The sequence below is a fragment of the Bufo gargarizans genome, chromosome 3, assembly GCF_014858855.1.
Source record: "Bufo gargarizans isolate SCDJY-AF-19 chromosome 3, ASM1485885v1, whole genome shotgun sequence".
In the NCBI taxonomy this organism is placed as follows: domain Eukaryota; kingdom Metazoa; phylum Chordata; class Amphibia; order Anura; family Bufonidae; genus Bufo; species Bufo gargarizans.
In genome coordinates this window covers 204,402,541-204,427,202 of record NC_058082.1, presented here as the reverse complement: position 1 = coordinate 204,427,202, position 24,662 = coordinate 204,402,541, and the positions used below count along the sequence as shown (strand labels likewise).

The 24,662-nt window shown below is 43.8% G+C and overlaps 1 protein-coding gene across 4 annotated transcripts in view; it reads left to right on the top strand.

Annotated features, from left to right (window-relative positions):
- Positions 1 to 24,662, top strand: part of TMEM131 (transmembrane protein 131) — a 211,592-nt gene that overhangs the window by 168,096 nt on the left and 18,834 nt on the right. Inside the window, exons 27-38 of one of the 4 annotated variants that reach the window (XM_044288479.1) lie at positions 1,007 to 1,149; positions 3,856 to 4,042; positions 6,138 to 6,323; positions 8,123 to 8,281; positions 9,381 to 9,967; positions 11,492 to 11,667; positions 12,067 to 12,197; positions 14,260 to 14,381; positions 14,502 to 14,660; positions 16,454 to 16,613; positions 17,624 to 17,742; positions 17,836 to 17,938. In XM_044288479.1, coding sequence (XP_044144414.1) covers positions 1,007 to 1,149; positions 3,856 to 4,042; positions 6,138 to 6,323; positions 8,123 to 8,281; positions 9,381 to 9,967; positions 11,492 to 11,667; positions 12,067 to 12,197; positions 14,260 to 14,381; positions 14,502 to 14,660; positions 16,454 to 16,613; positions 17,624 to 17,742; positions 17,836 to 17,938 — 2,232 coding nt within the window. Of the gene's footprint in view, positions 1 to 1,006; positions 1,150 to 3,855; positions 4,043 to 6,137; positions 6,324 to 8,122; positions 8,282 to 9,380; positions 9,968 to 11,491; positions 11,668 to 12,066; positions 12,198 to 14,259; positions 14,382 to 14,501; positions 14,661 to 16,450; positions 16,614 to 17,623; positions 17,743 to 17,835; positions 17,939 to 24,662 lie in introns of all 4 variants that reach the window. The other 3 variants (XM_044288478.1, XM_044288477.1, XM_044288480.1) reach the window with 3 other exon arrangements.

Below are 24,662 nucleotides of genomic sequence, written 5' to 3'. Positions count from 1 at the left end.
TCCATACCCATTCCACTTCAATGGGTCTTTGATCCGTCAACACCGCAAAATAATTGATTTGTGGACCCCTTCCGGATTGGGGACCCATTCAAGTGAATGGGTCCGCATCTGTGATGCGGCGACCACGCGGCTAGTGACCGCATATTGCGGACCACAATAAGGGCATGGCCTGGCAACGGTCGCATGCATGAGTCCTAAAGGTGGATTTAGACAAGCAGATATTCTCTTAAGTGATCACAGGCACCAGCAACTAATCGACAAACGTTGTAGCAGATAAGTAGCATTTGAATGAAACGATTATCGTTCATTTCATTATCGACAACGGATGATCATACTTGTTCGCACTTAAAATTTCACAGATGTTGAATAAGCGTTTTTGGTCAATCGTTAGAAACATTTACATGAAACGATAATCGTTCATCTTCCATCGCTAGCATTGGAATTGTAACTATTATCTGCTTGATGGCAGTTCATGTAAGTGGGGTGTTCACATGGCCTGGAAAAAATCCACACAGAATGAGCGCCCCATGGACTTTGAAATCTATAGCGTGTTCATTATTGCCACATTCTCTGTGCTGTAGATTAAAGGGGTTCTCCAGGAGTACGAAAAGATGGCTTCCTTCTCCCAGAAACATGGCTGTGTTGTTTGGCATTGCCACTCAGCTCTGTTAATGTGAATGGTGCTGAGCAGTAATACCACACACACAACCTCTGGATGGATGTGGAGCTGTTGTTGGAAAAAAACGGACATCTTTTTGTAGTCCTGTAGAACCCCTTTAACTCTACTAAATTACATTTGTGCTCATCCACATGCCAATATGCATCTGGAAAGCAGATTCTCAGCTGCTTATTCCTTCCACAGAATTCAGTTCTGCATGTAAAGTACCGGGGTACATGTCTCATGATTTACATGTCTTATTCCATTTTGTCTTTCCTTTCTAGTAGCTAGATGTTTAATAATAGTTTTGAGTTCAATTTGATATTGTACCTTATATATCTTTTTCAGAAATAATTTAACAGTGGTTGACGTTATATCAGTGAAAGGGCAAGGAGCAAATGAGAACATTAAGATTGGTGGAAAACCCCCTGGTCCGGGGAGCTCCTTGAGGTTTAAAATCACAGAAGCCTTTCTGAAAGAGTGCACTGACAGTAAGTTATGCTTCATTTGCCTTTGTGCTGACTTCACACCACACTTACACAGCAAGTGTTTCTGGATCTCAAAGTGACTAGTAAAAAAAATAAAAATACCAACATAGTATCGAGAGCTCAGTTGTAGTATCTAACATTCACTTCAGTTTGTAAAAGCCTAGTGAAACGTCTGAGATGATCAAGATGTGCTCCTGCGCTGCCGCTGTTCTTAACAACCTCGGTGTCTGTTACTGCCTTGGGAATTCTATATGTGCGGCTTCCTCACCTGAAATAATAGGATGTGAGTTGCCTCCGATGTTTCCTATCTGGAGTCCTTTTTTCTTTTCTTTCCTCTTCTACTTTTTGTTTTCTGAAGGTGGTTGCTATGTTGTGTCCTTTTCACCTCCCCTCTTTTGCGCACACCGCTCTGGCAGGTAGCTGGCGTGATCGTAGGGAAGCTGAAGAAAGCAAGTCTGAGAATGGATCCCGTGTGACGTCACACCTGTTGGTACGGGTGCCTTCAGGAAAAAAAAAAAAATGATGCGTTTCAAAACACTTGTGTTTCTTCGTCAGGAAGAAACTCGAGTGTTTCGAAACCGTTGGTTGTTTGTTTTTCCTCCTAAAGGCACCCGTACCAACAGGTGTGACATCACACACAGGATCCGTTCTCGGACTTGCTTTCTTCAGCTTCCCTGCTCTCACGCCAGCTACTGGCCGGAGCCGCGTGCGCAAAAGAGGGGAGGCTAAAAGGACACAACATAGCAACCACCTTCAGAAAACAAAAAGTAGAGGAGGAAAGAAAAGAAAAAAAGGACTCCAGATAGGAAACATCGGAGGCAACTCACATCCTATTATTTCAGGGAAGGAAACCGCACATATAGATAGTAATACAATACATTGTATCACTAGATTTGACTTTGTAGCACTGGAGGGACCTGTTTGTTACACAGCGCGGGACCCAATCAACTTGCAGTGAAAAATGGTCAAGGTAGTCAGAAGAGAGCCAACATAGTGTACAGTCGTGGCCAAAAGTTTTGAGAATGACACAAATATTAGTTTTCACAAAGTTTGCTGCTAAACTGCTTTTAGATCTTTGTTTCAGTTGTTTCTGTGATGTAGTGAAATATAATTACACGCACTTTATACGTTTCAAAGGCTTTTATCGACAATTACATGACATTTATGCAAAGAGTCAGTATTTGCAGTGTTGGCCCTTCTTTTTCAGGACCTCTGCAGTTCGACTGGGCATGCTCTCAATCAACTTCTGGGCCAATTCCTGACTGATAGCAACCCATTCTTTCATAATGACTTCATGGAATTTGTCAGAATTAGTAGGTTTTTGTTTGTCCACCCGCCTCTTGAGGATTGACCACAAGTTCTCAATGGGATTAAGATCTGTGGCGTTTCCAGGCCATGGACCCAAAATGTCAAGGTTTTTGTCCCCGAGCCACTTAGTTATCACTTTTGCCTTATGGCACGGTGCTCCATCGTGCTGGAAAATGCATTCTTCTTCACCAAACTATTGTTGGAAGAAGTTGCTGTTGGAGGGTGTTTTGGTACCATTCTTCATTCATGGCTGTGTTTTTGGGCAAAATTGTGAGTGAGCCCACTTCCTTGGATGAGAAGCAACCCCACACATGAATGGTCTCAGGATGCTTTACTGTTGGCATGACACAGGACTGACGGTAGCACTCACCTTTTCTTCTCCGGACAAGCCCCAAACAATCGGAAAGAGGCTTCATCGGAGAATATGACTTTGCCCCCAATCCTCAGCAGTCCATTCACCATATTTTCTGCAGAAGATCAACCTGTCCCTGATGTTTTTTTGGGAGAGAAGTGGCTTCTTTGCTGCCCTTCTTGGCACCAGGCCATCTTCCAAAAGTCTTCGCCTCACTGTGCGTGCAGATGCGCTCACACCTGCCTGCTGCCATTCCTGAGCAAGCTCTGCACTCGTGGCACTCCAATCCCGCAGCTGAATCCTCTTTAGGAGACGATCCTGGCGCTTGCTGGACTTTCTTGGGCGCCCTGAAGCCTTCTTAACAAGAATTGAACCTCTTTCCTTGAAGTTCTTGATGATCCTATAAATTGTTGATTGAGGTGCAATCTTAGTAGCCACAATATCCTTGCCTGTGAAGCCATTTTTATGCAACGCAATGATGGCTGCACGCGTTTCTTTGTAAGTCACCATGGTTAACAATGGAAGAACAATCATTTCAAGCATCACCCTCCTTTTAACAGGTCAAGTCTGCCATTTTAACCCAATCAGCCTGACAATGATCTCCAGCCTTGTGCTCGTCAACATTCTCACCTGAGTTAACAAGACGATTACTGAAATGATCTGAGCAGGTACTTTAATGACAGCAATGAAATGCAGTGGAAAGGTTTTTGGGGGGATTAAGTTAATTTTCATGGCAAAGACGGACTATGCAATTCATCTGATCACTCTTCATAACATTCTGGAGTGTATGCAAATTGCTATTATAAAAACTTAAGCAGCAACTTTTCCAATTTCCAATATTTATGTAATTCTCAAAACGTTTGGCCACGACTGTATATAAAATATAAAGGAGTTGAAGAACTGTCACAGAAAAATCTGTTGTCGATCAGAAAGTTTCACTGTGTGTATGCTAAGTTATTTTGTGTGTGCATACGTTCAGTTGAGCCTCGTGTAGCCTTTGTAAATCTGAGTTTTTATATTCTGTATCTTTATTTCTTTTTCTCATCCAGAAATAAAACCCAGAGAGCCAAACTTCACTATGAAGAGAGCATTCAAGATTGAGAACACAGGGCAGCTTCCAGTTACAGTTAAAAGCATGGAAATCAGTGGCTATTCCTGTGAAGGATATGGATTCAAGATATTGAATTGTCAGGAGTTTGCACTAAGTCCCAATTCCTCTAAGGAAATTATCATATTGTAAGTAAAATATTTGACTCTAAAATCCGCAGAGCAGATAAAACAAGGTCCATTAGAAAAGGTTTAGATGATGTAGTTGCTGTGATATATTCAGCAACCCAGAAGGATCCAGAGTGGAGAATGGGAATGGTAGGGGCTCTGGCTGTTAGTCATCTTCCCAGATGGTTTTGTATGGATTTGGAGTTTGGATGGAAATTATTGTACTCTTTCCTATCTTTCTCAAGTAGTTTCCTGCAGACTCTGACTAGCAATTTCACTTTTGCATTGCGCCTGTAATTCATAACTGAGTCGTACAGATTTTTAGAGAAAAGACTGGCCAAGTTGTGTGTGTGATGGGTCTCTTAACAGTATTCCCCTCACTGCAGTAAAGTCTAAATTGCTTATGTAGCAGGATACCTTGCTGACTCCAATGCTCAGCCATGCAGATTTCTGAACCTTCTTGTCTCATTTTCAATCTCTCTCTTCCTTATGTAAATCATCCAGAGATCATTGAGTCTCTGTAGTAGCTTTAGTCCAGTCCTGGGAGGAATAGAGTACATGGAGTTGCTTCTTCACTCTTCCTCTTCTTCTCTCTAGACACAGCAAGGGCTGGATCCAGGATCCACACCCAAGTGTCACTTCCATCCATAATCATACTGGGTATACAGAGCATATAATGTAATTAAAGAACATGACATTAAACAGCAAGCAAGTACCCCCTGTTCTGGAGTACTGCACATGCCCCATTCATGTGACCAGGGGATGCTCTACTTTACCTGCATGATTTATGGCTTATTTATATGTGGCCGAGTAATCTGACCTCCTTCTCGCACTCACTGCTTCAGTTTGGGAACTAGTCAGTAGTTTTTTTTCTAATGATTACGATTTGCTTTCTCTGATGTCCTTATAGACACCTGTAAACGCGACAGAAATCTTTGTTGCACATATCACGCACTAATGCAGAAAACCAGTTGTGCAGCAAAGGAATTCTCTCAAATGGATGCCTGGCATAAACCCCTGCCTTCCACCATGGACAGAATTCCCTTTCTCTGTTGAAGCTATCATTGCTGCTCTTATTTTATTATTAATTGAGCATCACTTCCCGACTATTCTCTGTGGTGGAAACAGCTGCCTGCGCTAAGACTTTTTATTCTTAACACACACTGCTTTCTCTTGGGTGCATGCAACCCTTTATTCTCTGCTTGTTGTATACTGTTTGAGATGGTGACCTTGTTTAAAGGTGGCTATGAAAGGGTCACTTTTTTTTATTTTTTCTCTAGTTTATTTTATTTTGTTAAATCAGTTTAAAACTGGGCCATTTTCCCCTGTTAATATCCAGGCTAAATGTTCCCCTTGTAATTCAGTACATTAAAGTTTGAAAGCGATCAAATGTTTTTTTCTCATTTGGTTATTCAAGTAATTTCTTTGGTCTTGTGTGGCTATATTTTAATGCCTTTTTATATCAGTATTTTTAAAAATGTTTTGAGTGATGCCAAGGGAATATGGAAAAAACATAGGAGGATTAATCAAACTGTGTAAAAATAGAACTGGCTTTGTTGCCCATAGCAACCAATCAGATTCCACCTTTCATCTTTCAAAAATAAAAGTTGGAATCTGGTTGCTATGGGCAACTATGCCAGTTCTACTTTACACCAGTTTGATAAATCTCCCGCAATATTTTGAGTTGTCAGGGGCAGGACTACAGTGTGTGCCAGCTGTGGGGCAACTTTTTATTATTAGCTCTATATATTTTACACATAGCATCCCCCCCCCCCCCCCCCCCCCCAAAAAAAAGTGAAACTTTTTTTATTGCTGATTGTTCACATCCCCAGTTATAAGAAAAAAGCCATTCTACTAACATACACTGCAGAGCTGGTCTGTTTTAGACCCAAGAACACTGCAGCTTCCCCAGCAATTATGTGATCAATGGGACTGGATCAGCAGTGAATTTCCTCTTACTGAATTTTGTATATGGCTCTCAGTGAGCACTATGATATACAGTAATCTAAAAAGCAGTCTCTGCTTTCTCTGTGGATGATGTTCCCTATTTTAGACACATCTGAACAGTTTCATTTGTATGTGATTTCATTGATGGAACTGTCTCCTTTTCCTGCAGGTTTACACCAGATTTCACCTCTTCCCGATTGATTCGTGAATTAAAGATTGTTACCACAGGAGGTTCTGAATTTGTTTTTGTACTAAATGCATCGCTTCCATACCACATGCTGGCCTCATGTGCAGAAGCTCTTCCCCGGCCCAACTGGGAGTTGGCCCTCTATATCGTTATCTCAGGAATTATGAGGTATCTGAGTGGAATTTCATTAGAATCACTTAACATTAGAGAACTGAAAAGTCTTCAACTTGCATTGTTTCAAATCATTGTCTACATAAACTGCTCATATACCCAAAGGCCCCTTTACACTGCCCGAGGAACACTCATTAGTATTAATCTGCCATTGTAATGGTGCCACCGATTACCCAATGAATGAGAGAAACATTCATCCATTGGGTAATTGAATCCTTCATGCGGTCACCTAAACCATTGTTTGCCTGCAACAGACAGTGGTGTCTAAACAGCCTATGCTGCTGGGGACAAGTGATGGCATTAGCCATCTCTTCCCCATACTGGAGGAGATCGCTGCATGTAATTTCACTGACGAGCAGGCGATTGTCAGAAAGGAATGCCTCCTTCCCAACAATAGTCTTCTCAATTGAGCAAGGGACCGTTGGGTGGCTTTCGAACAAACTAAAAGCAAGTGTGGTAGATACATTCCCATTCTATTCACCATTATTTTTTATCTGAAAAGATTGGTATGAAGAATGAATTTATGATTGCTGGGGGTCCAGTCACTGGGACCCCAACCGATTAGGTGAACATGGTGGTCAGATTCCACTGTGTGAATGGAGTGGTGGTGAGCATAGGAATGTGAGAGACAGCTAAGTGCTGTACTTGCCTGTCCCACAGAATAAAGTTGACCTTTTGTTTTTGTGATCAGTGAGTGTCCTAGAAGTCAGATTTGGACATGTAATTCTCATGGTATAGTTCTAGTATTGCATATGAAGTTTAACATACAGTTGCAAGAAAAAGTATGTGAACCCTTTGGAATGATATGGATTTCTGCACAAATTGGTCATAAAATGTGATCTGATCTTCATCTAAGTCACAACAATAGACAATCACAGTCTGCTTAAACTAATAACACATCAAAGAAGTAAATGTCACCATGTTTTTATTGAACACACCGTGTAAACATTCACATTTTTTATTTATTTATAATCTTGTATATTTTTTTACATCATACAAAAGCATTATAACAACTTTAGATTACAAAACCATGTATACCAGTATACATACTTTTCCCATCTGCACTGTGACTGTTTACATGGTGTGTTCAATAAAAACATGGTGACATTTACTTCTTTGTGTGTTATTAGTTTAAGCAGACTGTGATTGTCTATTGTTGTGACTTAGATGAAGATCAGATCACATTTTTGAGTAATTTGTGCAGAAATCCATTTCATTCCAGAGGGTTCACATACTTTTTCTAGCAACTGTATTGATGCCAACAACAACAACGGAGATGAGCAGAAGAGGAGGAGAAGCAGAGGGAACTGAGAAATGTATCCAGCCACTGTATATATGGCAGTATAACTACAGAACACTTGGCTGGTACTGTTTTTCACCCTCTTCAGCTCAATGAAAGGTCAACAGTGTCACCTGGGATCTTCTTTGCTTTCAGTTATAAGTTAGTTCGAGTTCCAATCCAGATCAATGAAAGCGGATACACCACTCACCCTTCAGTAGTGAACTTTATTTAAACTGCTGTTTTGTTGCAAGACGAAGTACGGGAGGTACATGAAGTGGCTGTGGCCTTTAAACTACGTCCTGCATGCCCGAATGCTTTGAATACATTGAGCTACTGAAGGGTTATTGCTGCGTCTTCTTTCATTAATGTGGATTAATATATGGCAGTATATGCTAAATGCTTGTGAGCAAGTATTAAAAAGCATTTTTATATTTATCTTTTCAATGCAAAGTTGTGCAAGTCACTGTACAAATTAAATTTACATATTATTTTCTTGTCTTTTCCTTTCCCGTAGTTTGCTGTTTCTTTTGGTTATTGGAACAGCCTACTTAGAAGCTCAAGGAATATGGGAGCCGTTCAAAAGGCGACTCTCTTTTGAGGCATCAAATCCTCCTTTTCATTTGGGCCGACCCTTTGATCTCAGGAGGATAGTTGGCATATCAACAGAAAGCAAGTAAGTTATTCTCCCATTCTAGGGTTTTACTTTTCCTCTGTCTTCCAATCACAGCAGTTTTTAATGCTCTTATGTGGAGTAAACGTTAGGGGTCATTTGCTAAGGCTTTACACCCGCTTTTTGGCCTAAAGAGTTTCAAAATTTGGAGCCTCTTGTGCAAAAAATTTCTGACTGTATGTTTTCTTCAGCTTTAGATTTTTAAGTGGGTGGAGCTTGGTGAAAGAGAGCAGGACCACCATGCTCTGACACACTTGCTGTGATTAACGCCAGAAAACTAAACTGTAAAGCTGGGCTTACACTTTGCGATCTACCCTTTTCCCTAGTGGATAATGGCTCATAGTGCTCATTTGCATCGCTTTTACTTAAGTATATTGATATTTTGTATACTACTTGAATGTATTTTATAAAGAAGATTTTTTGTATATTCTATGTGTGGTTCATTATTTTCGGTGAGCAGAGGGGAGGGACTGTGAAGAGAGCACTTCAAAGGAGCATAATCTGACAGAATTGAGCTTCATATTGACACTACTCCTGATAACAAAAGCTACACAAAAATGTATATAGCCCCCCCCCCCCCCCCTTATAGGCATTTATTCTTTTACTAGCTCGTACTTTTCGTAACTGCTGTTTCTGAGTATTGCAGCTGTATCCCATTCAAGTGAAAGGGAAAAGGTGGCAGAACAGCCACTACCAAAAGTATGGGCTCTGAGTTCATACCAGACTACATCCTGATTTAAGCAACAAGAGTCTGCGGTGCTCTCCTTGGCATCATAACCCCTTTGATCTGCAGGGGTGCAGAGACTCAGAACCCCACCAGTGTAATATTGATGTCCTGCCTTAACATAGGCCATCAAATTTACAAAACTGGATAACTCCACTCATGTATTTAACATAAATTTTTATTATATGGCACCATCCAAATAGAAATGGAGAAATGTCTAGTAACATGGGTGGTGGTTTTAACCCTCTGACTTCCAGTGGCATGAGTAAAATACACAAAAATTTTATTTAAAAAACATTCACTTATTTAGCTTCATGATGTATGCTATAGCATTTATAGCGAAAGTGCTAGTGAATGAATATTTTGTATTTGTTTTAGTTTTAGTTCAGCTGGAAGTGACTCAAACAGTAGCTCTAACAGAGGGCTATATAGTGGGAATTCCAGCTCCAGAACCACTAGTAGTCAAAAGCAGAGCAACCCAACATCCACCATACACAAGAATGTACCTGAGGTGGAAACAGTCAGAGCAAAGAACTCCAGTGTATCTAACAGAATGGCAGCACAAGTGTCTACAACACAACCATCTAGCAAAGCTTCCTCCTCATCCACAGACTCTGGTACTGCTGCTCAGAGTTCATCTTTAACAAGACGTACACGTGGAACAAAACTAAATCTTGCACCACCACAAGGACCAAGCTTACAGGAACAGGTCGTGCCAACGCAACCACCAACAGTGCCTCAGACACAGCAAGAGCAGCCAGCAGATGTACACCGAACAGGGACCTGTAACACTTCTCACCCAGAGTACTTTGGAAGTAGTGGAGGTAATACTAGGCACAGTTCAGATGACTCCGATATAACTAATCTCATAGAAGTAATGGATAAAGATTATGACAACTCTGAACCCCCTCCATCAGAAGTGTTTTCAGAACAACCTCCATCCCCAGCAGCAAGAAATAATAAAGGTAACCTGCAGATATTTTACTTGTGTCTTTAAAAAAAAAAAAGCTTTTGTTACAACCCAAAAACAAAAGCTATATTGATCTTGAAGTGTGACATTAAAGGGGGTGTCCAGGGGTTGTCACTGTGAATCTTGCTGGCCCTAAAGTGGTGACATGACATTCATCATTCTCGTGACCACTGCAGCCATTCCCTTGCCTCAGCGGTCATTTGTGTGTGAACAATAAATGGCACGTGACCGCTACAGGCCCAGTGGGACGTTTTAAAGGTAAATTCATTTTGGCTTTTTTCCTATTTTACACAGCCCTGCTAAAAAATTTACATTCTAGTTATGTGTCTAAATTTGGCTTCAAACTGGCATCATGAGTTCCATTTTACAGGACCCCTTGATGGATCAGTTTTGTAGCAGATACCATTAACCCATTATCCCGGAGGTTTTAGTTTTTTAATTTTGTGCTCCCTGTCTTCCCCGAGCCATAACTTTATTTTTTTCCGGTCAGATAGACGTTTGAGGGCTTGTTTTTAGACGGAGAAGTCGTACTTTTTAAAACCTCCATTTAATATTGCATATGATGTAATGGGAAGCGGAAAAAAAATTCCAAATGGGGTGAAATTGGAAAAAATACAGCAATGCCACCACAGTTTTACAGGTTTTTTATTCAGAAGTTCGATGTGCAATAAAACTGACCAGTTACTTTCATTCTACAGGTCAGCATGAATCTGGTTTTGGTACTGATAAAATAATAAAAAACTTGGGGGGGGGAAAAAAATCGGTTTTAGTGACCCCTATAACTTTTTAGTAATTATGTGTACAGAGCTGTAGTTTTCATTGATACCATTCTGGGGTGTGTATGACTTTTTGATCACTTTTATTTAATTTTTTGTGGAAAATGAAGCGACCAAAAACGGCGAATCAGCAATTTTGATGTTTTGTTTTCCGTTTGCCATATGGGGAGATATTTTTTATAGTATGGGTGTTTTCACATATTGGCGATACCATGATGTGTATTTTTTATTTAAAAAAATTTATTGTTTTTAACTTTGCTTGTTATAGTTCCCTATAAAAAAATAAAATAAAAAATCATTAGACTCCTATTCTCATAGACTCCATGCATTATCCCCGGTCACGGACATGAGCAGCGGGTGTCTCCTGTATTACACAGCAGGCATCCCGTGGCTAAATACCCGGCCAGCGCTGTACTAGTAGAATGGAGTCTGTCACCTACTGTGAGCGTTTTAGACTGCTCAGATCGCATTCTAGACCGTTTTAACCCCACAGACACGAGAGGTACTATTTTAATTGGTGGCAAGCGTTCGATAACGCGTTCAGATTGGTCTAAAACGTTCTGAGTAGGTGACAGACTCCCTTTAAATGTCCATTTACTTTTTTAACTGGGCAAAGTAGAACAGTTATATTATATTCTGCTTTATCAGGCTATGGAGACTGGAGCAAAGTTTGTTGCTAAGACATTATAGAAGTTTAGTACAACTTTTTATCTTGACTGTCTCTTTTTACATTTTAACTTTAGGGAAAGGGAAATTTCTCCAGCAAAAAGTTAAATTCCTAAAGAAACAGGAAGAAAAAGAAAGACGAGTAAAAGCCAAGACACATGAAGATGAGCTGAAGGACTCTCTTGCAGATGATGACAGTTCTTCCACCACCACTGAAACTTCCAATCCTGACACTGAGCCACTTCTCAAAGAGGTATGACCCTCTAGCCAGAAAATGAAATGTATTGCTTGCATGGTGTCCCTTATCTGAGCTGTGCAGTACATGGTGGCTAACACTTGGAAAAAGACTTAGGAGTGTAATTAGAATATGTTTATGATGGTGAGGTTTGTAGGGTAAGTTGCATTTTTATAAAAAAAAAAAATCTAAAACCAGCATACTGGATGTGGTCTTCACAGACGTAAGGAGCTGGTTGATATAGTTCCTGTTGTCTAGTGTTTTATTGCTAGCTTACTACATGCAAGGCTCTTACCGACTGTATTTTGCTGGCCTCTAGTGTTCTTTATACATGTATTATTTCTGTCCATTAAGGAATGTGTAATTTTTACCGCAACTCCATTGTCATCTAACAGTAGCTGTGTTTTGTTGGTTCAGGAGCCAGAAAAGTCAAAGGGAAAACAAGCCATTGCTGATAAATTAGAGAACGAAATTGGTAAAATAAAACACAGGAGCAGGAAGGTCCTTGGCTCCAACAAAAAGGAGAATGCAATAGAAGTCAAACCAAGGTGAAGATGTTCATTATTTACACTGCTGTTTTTTATTCACTGACTGACGCGCTCCGCTGTGATTGGAGAGCTCTCAACCAGGGAGCAGGAGATGCCCCTTGAGAAACACGGCCGTCTCCTCCTCCCAGTACCGATGCTACTAATTAGCATACAGGGCAGTAAAATAGAACGAGGGGCACAGGGCCCCAACAAAGCAGCCGATCTGAAAAACAATTAGCGCAGGTACATCTACTGTTTATGCCATACACTGCCAGGTACTAATATTGTTATGTCCGGATCAGTGAAGGGTATAGGAAAAGGTAAAGCAGCTTGTTGTGATAACTAGGACACAAATTACCCAAATTCTTCTGATTGGAGGGTTTTATCCCCTGGGAATCTGTAGGAATCTTAGTCATGGCGCAGTTGCAAAGGGGCGGTACATTGAAGAGCTTTCAATTCCCTCTCCCGCATACAACATTTTGACCAATATCTGCAACTGTGCCACCCTTGGAATAAACAAAGAAGGGATGTGGGTTTGAATGTACAGAGCCATTCTGCTTTCAATATTTTTAAGCAGAAGGAAATATGGGAGGATTTATTTCTAACTTTAGTCGGATCTTACTGAAGGATTTTATTATTACCTATTGACAGTTAAAGTGGGAAGCAGATATTGGGACCGTTCTGTGGAACAGTGGACATCCGTTCTTTTGGAGGTGCCACTGCTCTCTGTTAATGAAGCTCATACGCTTTTACAAATATACCTACTTTATTGGGTTTATAGATCCCCCTTTTTTTTGTATAAAATTGGTGTGCATGCTGATTCTTGGTGTCCTCCGTGTGCAGCAGATTCTGCAGATATTTGTTATATGTTTTGGTCATGCAGCAGAGTGGTTAGTAGTTTTTAGTCCAGTTTTTTGCTTGCATCTCCTCAGTTTGCCAGATTGGTTTCCTTTTTCCCCCTCTCACTTGCCTTTTAGTGTGGTTGGGGAGTAGGGTGGCGGATTACTATGTTAAACTAGTTCTGCAGCATGTCTCTGATAAGGCAAGTACACTAATTGCTAAACATTGGCAGGATAAAGAAGCCCCGACAATATGAGTTTGCGGCTAGAATGATTCTCGTGATTTAAATTGGAGAAAGGGGTATAATTGAATCTTGGGGTCCACTGCAAGTAAAAGTTAAAAAATAAAAAAAATGGCTGACATTATGACCTAATAAATGGGTTCTCTGTATAATAGGAATTATGTTGACAGAAGATACAGAGCTATATATATATATATATATATATAACTACCTGCTTATTTTGAGAGGCTTGTGGGACTTGCGATGAGGTGCATGACCGAAGAGGAGGAAGGAAAGTGGGTAGTACAGGGTCTGATTATATTGCTATATACATATATAGAGATAGATAGATATAGATGGATATATATAGATATATATATATATATATATATATATATATATATATATATATATATATATAGAGAGAGATATAGAGATATATATTTTAAAATATATGTTTTTGGGGGATTGTAGTGAACATAATAGTAATAAAAAAGAATTACCTTTGCAGCCAATCACTAACCTCAGCGGTATAAGAGATATCACTGTTAAGGCCAGTCATTGCCTGCAGTGGTGATTTGTGTGCACAGAAGGTCACAGCTGCAGCCAGAAACGGAGCACCAAAGCGTGATACTGGGCGCCACAGAGGAGAAAACTGGCACATATTGCTTCTTTTTATCACATATACAAGATACTTGTCCTGTTTACAGGGGTGGATGTGCTGCTGACAATTGTCACTACCCGACACATGATCGATTGTTGGGTGATTGGCATCATATTTATATGAGACAATGACAAGAAATGAGCGTTGATCATTACCAATCATTGGTCTTGTCAGCTAAAGATTTCCCCCAGCCCTTACATTGGCTGACACTTATGGTGTATTGCTGACAGTCCTCCATAATGGATTTTGTGTACATTAACTTGCATTGTAATGGATAGAAACACAAATGGCAAGTGGACAAAGTTATAGGATGTTGGTTTATAATAAGTTTTTATTTATTTTTTGTATTATTATTCCAGCTCTTTGGAATTGCCATACACCACCCCCCTGGAAAATAAACAGCATAAAAATTTTTCCAAAATTTCTGTGCAACACTCTGCAGTGAATGGTTCAAAAGCAAGAAATCTGCAGAAAACGAGAGGTATACTTCACATTTTTGTTTTGGATGTTTCTTGCCTTTTGCTGCTAACAGCTTTGTGGCTTCCCTGGAATTGAGTCAAGCAGCATCTCACAGCGCATGGCTTGTTAATGTTTTGTGCAGGTACCAGCAGTAAGCTAATGGAGAACAGGCAGTCACTGCTGGCGAAACTCCCTCCTAGTCGTATTGGTCAGGAGCTAGGCAATACCAGCAGCTCAGAAGGTGAAAAAGACTCCCCACTCCCTGAGTGGGACTCGGTGCCAATCCATAAAACAGGCAGCTGTGAGTATGCACCCACACTACTCAGATGTTGTACATTTTTGGGCTGGTTTAAGGCAGCTGTGTGCGGCTGCGAAAAACGGTTGGTGTGATTAGAGTACAGTAAACCCGTGATCAGGGAGGATACTGAGTGTTTTGGTCAGACGAGCTGCAATGTGTCTTGGAAATGCCTTTGTCAGAAACGGGCCTTAGTTTACAATAGAATAAATAACCCCCAATAGTAGTATGTTGTCTCACTGCTACACGTTCTCTATTTTGACTTTCTTGGCAATAATGACATCACATTTACATAACCTTCAAGTAAGTTATATTGTTGAATATTTAATATTGTGTTTCTATCATGATCTGTGTCCACTCTGGAGTACCAGAGGGATCAGGCTAACTCGTAGTCAGGAAATGGCTTATAACTGGATTATAGCTCAAATAACAAGGTAAAGCAGAACCTAGCTGGACCTGTATTGATCAGGAAAAGCGTGTGAGACAAGCTGGTAATTATAGGGGAGCTGATGAACTATTTACTCATGAGCTGGACAGCAATACACAGAGAAGAGGAGTGCTGAACCTGAGGATGAGATACACTGAGCTAAGCTTTTGTTCTCACATGCACACATAGCAATAGGAGCAGTGGACACAGGCCAGCATTACAGTTTCACCTCTATCGTTAATTTTAGATCATTATTTTAAGTAAAGTATAAAAAAAAAAAATCTTTCACTTTGCCCCTTTATTTCTAGAAGTCCAGTCAATGGGGGGGTCATTTATTAAGACTAGCTTTTTATGCTGGTCTTAGATTTACTGCCATAATATATGGCTAATTTATACACCTTATTCTAAATTAGGCAAATCTACAGCGGTCCGTGCGCCTGGCGTAAAAGCTACTCCAGCCCCTGTCTGGAGTCGTTTATTTGCCAACATTTACTCCTGTTTCCAGACATAAATTTTTGTAAATTTGACAGGGCCGTTAAACAGGCTGTGCGACAATAGTTGGTCAATAAAAGGACTTGTGACTACTTTTATGGCTTAAATAATCCCATGACCCTTAATAAATGACCCAAGTAGGTTCCTCACAAATAAAACAAGCAATGTAATATTAGAGGGCTTTTCAACTCGCATGTATGTGCATAAGCACTTTACAGTACACTGTGTGCCGTGCCTTTGCGGCATATTCTGGGTGATCTGCTTTAGATGTTTGTGATGAGAATATAAATGATTGGCATGTTGTCAGCCACTAAAAAGCATGCTGAGGTGTTATGTACCCACTAGGGTTTTTGTAACTTCTAGGTTATGACACTGATGACTTTGGTTTCTGGTGCAGTATATAAGATGAATTGTCATACATGCATCCAATTCACGAGCTCTCTGAAATTCCTGTAATCTGAAGATCTGCAATATATATTGTAGATATTCCCAAAAGCAGAATATGGTACATATTAACCAGAAAGAAATGGTCTGCCCATACATTAAATATTAATATCGGGCCAGCCGACATCCATTTAGTGTATTTGCGTCATACCCGCAGTCTCCCAATGGCAGACCTGAGAATTAGGGATGAGGATCAGTCATTTTGTATTCAAAACACTGTTTAAAAGAAAACTCCACCTAAAATGCCTTGAATTAGTTTTCTTCCTGTGCTTTACCTGGGTAACACGGTATATATGCATACAGGGTATAGCATGGAGCAGTCTGCCATGTGGTATTTAGCAAGTTGGAAGAAATTGAAATGTATTGAAAAGTTGGGAAGATAAATGTGTTGACCAGTATTGTCTTTGTAACATCTATTCCAATGTTGTTATAGCAGCAGACAGCCTTTACAAACTATCAGTCCAGACCCACAATATTGATGACTTCTTAAAGCAACGGCAAACCTCGCCAGCTCCTACCTCTCCTTCACCACCTCCAGCTTTGGGCTATGGGGGAAGAAGCAGCTACAGCAGCATTGTCAACAGCTCGAGCAATCAGTAAGTATGATGCACAGAAATCACATTACTTCTAGATTTTTTTTTTTTTTACTAAGCATATTAACGGTGTATGGAAATATTCAAATACAGCAGATTAGTTGCAGAAAATTCTGCAGCTGAAAATCTGGTTCACACATCTGACTGGTGTTTTTTCTGTAACTATTCTGCTGCATGTACAGGCAATAGACAAAAACAAAATGGTGAGGCCAACTGGTTCAGGTGCATGTCTATTCAGTTTATCAGGTCAGCCTTCCTGGACCTCTATTGCACTGTAAATCTATGTCCACATATCACACTGAAAGTTTCATTAGCGGTCCACATCCCAAGCATGTTTATGGGGGTTCCCTGACATGGGGAAATCTGCCACAAACATTCAGTAAGCAGCATGCTATTTATATTCTGCAGTAATACAGTGGATTATCCTTACAGAATACGGCTGCATTCAGACGGCCTGTGTTTTGTGGTCCGCAAATTGCGGATCCACAAAACACTGATACCGGCTGTGGGTGTTACACATTTTGCAGACTGCACATGGCGGGCCTTATGATAGAAATGCCTATTCTTGTCGCAGACAAGAATAGGACATACTCTCTCTTTTTTTGCGGGGGAACGGAACTACGGATGCGGACAGCCCACAGTGTGCTGCCTGCATCTTTTGCGGCCCCGTTGAAATGAATGTGTCCACACTTGTTCCATAAAATTGCGTAACAGATGTGGACCCATTCATACAGTCGTGTGAATGAGCCCTAACAGTGAAGTTTATCCCCTTGCAAATCTGTAAGCCACAGCAAATCTGCAGCACAGCGTAAGCCTTAGATTTCTGTTGTGTATCTTTGTAATATGCAAACCAAACACTAGTGAGCTTAAAAAAAAGAATTTCATAATTGGCCGTCATTTGTTTGGTATTAGGAAGCTGACTGCATCTGCCATAGCTTCATTACTAAAGCTCCCCAGAGTGATTGTACAAGGAGGGACCACCAATGCGCGTAACAAAGTATCTTCTTTTCTAGTGAGTTTAGAATGAATTCTGTAGTCACCAAGCCTAAACTGACTAAAGCATCATCTTTACCGGGGAGGAATGGCAATCCCACATTCGCTGCTGTAGCTGCAGGATATGACAAGAACCCAGGTACGATAATTATTTCACGGACTGTGTTATGATGTAGTAGAACAGCAGATTCCACTAAATTGCCCCCTCTTCCCGCTTTAATTTTATTATAAGCAGGAGGCAGTGGATTATCAAAGTCATCTGCTGTAAAAAGTGACCTTTCTAACAGCATCAGCATGTCACATACAATCTCTGTTGACAGTGACAACTCTGATAGGTAAGAAATGCATTTTAGATTTACATTTACAAGGAATTTTACTTTATTTTTTATTTTTTTTAATCAGATCATTTTTATTGTAATAAAGTACAACAATGGAACATTGTTATAAATATAAGCATATCATGTCCCATATTTTGATATAGAAAGTCAATTCCACTGATGAGTATAATACAACAGGTAACCATACAAATGATAATGCTACCACAACATACCCTTCCCACCGCCCCCCAACTCCCACTTCAGCACTCAATGGACTTCACCTGTTTTTATTCAGTGCTAAACCTCCAACGACCCCACCATTTTTCCAATTTTTGCGGACATCCTCTTCTTAAACACCGTTTTGTCCAAAAAAAAATTTATTCTAAGTGCGGTGTGTTTGTGTGGGTCTTGTGGTTGCCATGAGGGTAGATTGACATGTATGATAATTATACACCATTGAAAAATCTTGGATGCAGAGTACTGCACATTTTTCCCTTTTCTTTGAAGAGGGTTCACGCTGCATCAAGTCTGTTTCAAATCCCAAATCTGCATGTTAGATGTGCAGATTTTGTGTCAGATTTGACCACTGTGTAAAACACATATTAATCAACCCTAACCCCTTAAGGACTCAGCCCTATTTCACCTTAAAGGGGTTATCCGAGTTATTTTTTTGTTCTTTCTATGTTCCTAACTAAGCAAATGTAACAACTTTCCAATTCACTCACTTTATCTCCAGTGGCCGGTTTCTCAGATTTCACTGAGGGTCACATGACCTGTGATGTCAGCTTCTCTCCCTGCTCTGATAAAGGTCGTTTACAAGCCTGTAAAGGAGACGTCACTGTGCTGGCCGTCTACTGTTTGCTAGGATACTTAACCCCTTCAGCTGCACAGCTCTGCAGCAGGGACAATTCTGGGCACTGGAGCTGATATACTAGAGAGAGCATTACACAAGAAGGTAGGGGGAGATCCTGTGTGTATTAGCAGTGTCATTATACAGCTGGGACTTGTAGTCCTACACATACAACATGCTGCTGAGTCTCCCAGCAGGCAGACATGTCACTCAGGGCAGCTCTTGTATCCACTCCCTTAGCAGTGTCATTATACAGCTGGGACTTGTAGTCCTACACATACAACATGCTGCAGAGTCTCCCAGCAGGCAGACATGTCACTCAGGGCAGCACTTGTATTCACTCCCTTAGCAGAGCAGGGGGAGGGGCAGAGATTCTTTTTATTGCATGTAAACAAAGAGCCAGAAGAGAACCAGGGAAATTAGGAAAAAAAAAAAAATATTTTTTTTTTGCATAAAACTTGCTTAGCTCAGTTATATATCAGAATTTCAGTGCTATATTATTTTTTTCATAACTGACAACCCCTTTAACCCCTTAAGGACTCAGCCCTATTTCACCTTAAGGACTTGGCCATTTTTTTGCAAATCTGACCAGTGTCACTTTAAGTGCTGATAACGTTAAAACACTTTGATTTATCCAGGCCATTCTGAGATTTGTTTTTTCGTCACATATTGTACTTTATGACATTGGTAAAATGGAGTCAAAAAAATTAAATTTTTTGCATAATAAAATACCAAATTTACCAAAAATTTGGAAAAATTAGCAAATTTCAAAGTTGCAGTTTCTCTACTTCTGTAATACATAGTAATACCCCCAAAAATTGTGATGACTTAACATTCCCAATATGTCTAATTCATGTTTGAATTATTTTGGGAATTATATTTTATTTTTTGGGGATGTTACAAGACTTAGAAGTTTAGAAGCAAATCTTGAAATTTTTCAGAAATTTACAAAAACCCAATTTTTAGGGACCACTACAGGTCTGAAGTCACTTTGCGAGGCTTACATAATAGAAACAGCTTAAAAATGACCCCATTCTATAAACTACACCCCTCAAGGTATTCAAAACTGATTTTACAAACTTCGTTAACCCTTTAGGTGTTGCACAAGAGTTATTGGCAAATGGGGATGAAATTTGAGTGTCATTTTTCTCGCCCAATTTCCTTGGGGGACACAGAAGACCTTGGGTATAGCTCATCTCCATAGGAGGCGTGACACTAAGTGAGAACTGTTAAGCCCCTCCTCCACAGCTATACCCTCAGCCTGGAGAGAGAGACTGCCAGTTTTTGCTTAGTGTCCAAGGAGGCAAGACACTCCCTGCTACTGCAGGGCTGTTTTTCTCCTGTTTGGTTTTTAGTTTTGATTTTTGTTTTTTTCTTTTTCTTCAGATCATCAGGGACAACAGAGACGCACTAGACCTCTCTGTTTCTCCCGGGGTCGAGCTGCGCCAGTGCCGGTCATCCGCACTGCTGCCTCCCCCACAGAAGGCAAGGTGGACCAGGGCAGCCCAGCTCCCCTGCATCCCGCCAGCGCAAGGGTCGCCCGCACGCCAAGTCCCTCTTCCAGCGTCCTGCCACTACGGTGCCAGTAGCTGAAGGGGCGACCCTGCTGGAACGGACCGAGGGTGAAGACGGCTGTGGTAAGAGAGAGGCTTCTCCAGCCCTACGTTCCCCTCATTCCCTCCCCGGTCTCCTGCGTGCTGGACCCCCATACTGGTCCCTGCTGGACCTAGGCTGGCCCCTGAGGTGTCGTTGGGAACAGCCATTTTTCTGGCTCCAGGGCTGTCTCTCATATCCAGCTGTTGCCCAATAATCATATAGCCCCACACCACCACCATACTGGTGACCGCGGGGCGACTATACAATGCCCCTTCATAGGGCATTGCACAGGGGTGAGCAATGGATTGCTGTGGAGGAATTCTGCTTTAGGACCGGAGACCCGCTCCTAGCTGCCTCTGACACAGGGGTTATGCCGGCCCTCCCCCTTACCGGTCGCAGATTCAGTACAGGGGGCCCGCGCTGACTGCCCTGTCCCTCCTCCACGGGCGCCTGGTCCGTTAGGGCAGGGGGTGCAGTGCTGGACTTCAGGGTCCCCCCCCCCCGCCCTCCTTACCGGTGTCTAGGGCCAAGGGCCCGCTCCAGAAGCTGCCGGACGCAAGGCCCTCACGGCCTGCATGTACTGAGCGCGATGCTCCAGCAGGCCCCGGCTGTCTGTTGAGGCTTCCGGTCGGCCGGGAGCCGCAAACTTTTGACCCAGGCTTCGGCCTGCTCGGCCGCAATCCGGCCCTTTCGGCCGCAATCCGGCCCTTTGTCTCTGCAGGCCCGCGGGGTGGGCACCCGCGGCCGTTAGTGCATGCGTCAGCCGGCTCCCTCCCGGTCCCGGCCGGGTGCCGCAAACTTTTGACCCAGGCTTCGGCCTGCACGGCCGCAATCCGGCCCTTTGTCTCTGCCGGTCCGCGGGGTGGGCACCCGCGGCCGTTAGTGCATGCGTCAGCCGGCTCCCTCCCGGTCCCGGCCGACCGCCGGTACTCCCGGTCGGCCGGGCGCCGCGAAAATCTAGGCCCCGGCTTCACGGCCTACTAGGCCGCAAACTTCCAGCCTCGGTTGGAGGGGGCGGGAACTTCTCGCGGCGCGAATTCTTCCCGCCTGGAGGTCCCCCGCCCCCAGGGGATCGCAGCGCCGCCCCCTAGGCCGGATGTTTGTTAACCTGTTGGGTACCGGCCGCCAGGGGCCGGCTCCCATCTAGAGGACACCCTCTATGTTCTGGGCTTCCTGGTGGGCCTGTATGAGATTGTGCCCCTGTATGGTGGCCCCTTTTTTTTTGCCTCAGAGTGGCTGTGTTTTAAAAAAAAAAAAAAAGAATAATGAAGTTAATAAATAACGGAATGGTTGCGCAGGACGCTGCAGCCTGATGCAGTAGTGCTGGCCGCACGCTATGCCCCCCTTCCGTAGGCGGCATGTTGCGATCCTCGGCTGCGGTTCTGGCCAGCTACATGTTCCCCTTCTAGGCGGACCCTTGCCATCTCCCGGGATACGGCGCTGACCAAAGGCAGGCGCCCCGTCTATAGGCAGAACGTCGCCTCTCCTGTTACAGGTTGGCCATGTGCATCACTCTCACTGGATTTAATGCCGGACAGGTGCATGACCCCCTTCTGGGGCAGAAGAATTGCACTCTCACCGGATACGGTGCTGGCCATGTGCACGACCCCCCTCCTTGAGGAGCGCGGCACTCTCACTGGATTCCTGCCGGCCGTGTGTGTAACCCCCTTCCATGGCGGTACGCTGCACTCTCACTGGGTTCGCTGTCGGCCATGGGTATAAAACATGTGCACGTCCCCCTTCCATATGCGGAACACTGCACTCATTGGATTCACTGCCGGCCATGTGCACGTCCCCCTTCCATAAGCGGAACGCTGCACTCTCAATGGATTCGCTGCCGGCCTTGTGCATGACTCCCTTCCATAAGCGGTAGGCTGCACTCTCATTGGTTTCGCTGCCGGCCTTGAGCATGCCTCCTTCTCTCGGGCGGCATACATACTCTTCCTGGCTGGGGTTGTTCTCTCGCGGTAGGTTGCTGGCCACGTGCTTGACCCCCTTCCATGGCGGGGTGCTTGCACTCTCACCGGATCCGCTGCCAGCCATAGGCATGGCCCCCCCCCCCCCTTCCTTGGGCGGTGGACCGCACTCTCGCTGGCTTTGCTGCCGGCATGGGCATGCCTCCTCTCCTCAGGCGACATACATGCACCTTCACTGACGGTGTTTGTTCTTGCGCCAGTACGTTGCTGGCCATGTGCATGGCCCCGTCCGTGGCGGGGTGCTCGCGCTCTCCTGGGATGCGATGCTGCCATGTGCGGTTCATTGCACCCTCACCGAATACGTTGCTGGCCAGGAGCATGGCCCTCTAAACATGGGTGCGCTGCTTGCACTCCCTTTGGAAACGGTGCTGGCCTTGTGCATGACCACTTCTCATTCCGTGGGCGGTAATTTGCGCGCTCATGAGATTCGCGGCTGTCCTTCTATATGCTGTACTGGACGTTCCCCTTTCATTGGCGAACTACTCGTTGCACTCTCACAAAATTCGGTGTTGGGTGGATTATTGCACAATAATTTAATGCCAGGATAATCCTGTGCATGCCCTTCCCCCTTCACTAGGTCCTTTGGTGCGGGCCTTTGCACTCTTGCCGTCTGCAGAGTTTGCCAGGTGCCTTTCTCTCCCCTTTTCTGGGCGGACTGCTTGCGTTCCATAGCATGCCCCCTGTACTAGCCTTGTGCATAACTCCCTTTCGGGTTGCACTTTGCACTTCCATGGATACTGTGGGATGCTTGGCTGTGCGCTCTGTGCGTTGTTTGGGCCGTGTTTGCCTTCTCCTCCCGTGGGTGGGTTGGCCTTCTCGCTGCCTGCGGTTTGCTAGTACGTATGCCTCCCTTCCTCCTGCGACATACCTTTTTCTCTTGGGGTGAGGCTGCTTGTCGCTAGCTTTGCACTCTTTTCTGAGGAGGTCATTCTGTCCACCTGTATGAGCCTAAGGTGTTGTCCAACACACAACAAATGAATGCCCAATGTATTCACCGCTGTATACCTTGTATATATGTAGACGGGCTCTGCTGGCTCGCTACTGCACCGAGCTGGGTGGCACTCATTCTCTGGTGTGGTCCCATTGTGACTGCACCAGCCATGTTCATTGGCCCTTCCACCTGGGGAGTGTTCGGGGTACCTTGATGCGTACCCGTTCGTCCTCCCGTGACATTGCTTCCCCGCGCAAGCCGTCGGGTCGAGAGCGTTGTCTTTGGCGCCTTCTGCACTTCAGTCTGATCTGCTACCAGGAACAGACCGCTCCTCTCGGGTAGGTCACCCAACTTCTCTTGGGTGCTCGTCTATCCAGGTCTGAGGGACCTCCACTTTTGGGTTCTTCAGGGTTTTCGCCTTCTGCGAGGCGATGTGCAGGTCGTCTCACAGAGTAGCAGGTATTCGGCTTTTGAACTGTCCTGTGGCTTCCCTGTTTGCCATTCCTCCTTTCGGGTTGGAGGGTGTTATGCCGGCCTCTGTCTCGACTGCTTTTCCTCGCCGGCTCGGTCGTTTTGGCTTCCTCTCTGAGTTTGTCACTCCGAGGTGGCTTCTGCACCGGCCAGGCCTCAGAGGCTGTTTCGTCATTGCCCCCTCCCCTTCGGGGGTGAGCATGGTTGTTCACTTGGATGGTTCCGGTGTTACTTGTGGTCTCGTACCGTCTCCCTCGTTTTCGCTGGCAGTACTAGCTGTGTGCCTGTTTGCCAGGCCTATTGCGTTCTGTCCTCCCGCTGGGTGCAGATTGCCTTTCCATTCTGGGCATATGGTCCTGCTGGACTTACCTTTTCGGTAACTTGGGAGGACTACCCTTCGGTCACGGTTGTCCTTGACTTTCCCTCACCAGGACTGTAGAACTCCTTCCTGTGGTGGCTACGTCGACTTGGACTTTGGCCTGTCTTGTCCTGGCATCTGTCGGCTGCTGGGCGGACCCTTCCGGTTTCTTCCGTCTGTCCTTCTGCTCACCCACTCCGGTTGGATACGGGACTATGTTGTTCGGGGGCCGACTGGAGTTTTCTTCCGACCCTTGGGCCGTGTTACTGGTCTGCGCCTGATCACATTGGGTTTTTTTCCCGCTTGCCAGGCGATTCCTGCGAGCGCGCTAGTGTTCGCTCCCGACTGTGCTTCGTCCAGGTTCGGTTGTCGGACTTAGGGTTCTTGACTAGGTTTTGTGGTAAGTGGGGCATTCCCCCACTCTGCTTTTCTCTCCCTTGGTTCTGTCTTTCTCTAGTCCGGCCTGGCCCTGGGACTGGGGCTCTGTTACTGAAGTGTCAAGTGTCGGCGCTGTCCTTCCCCTTGCAGCGTTTTCTGGCCCCCCTGGGCCTGTCATGACC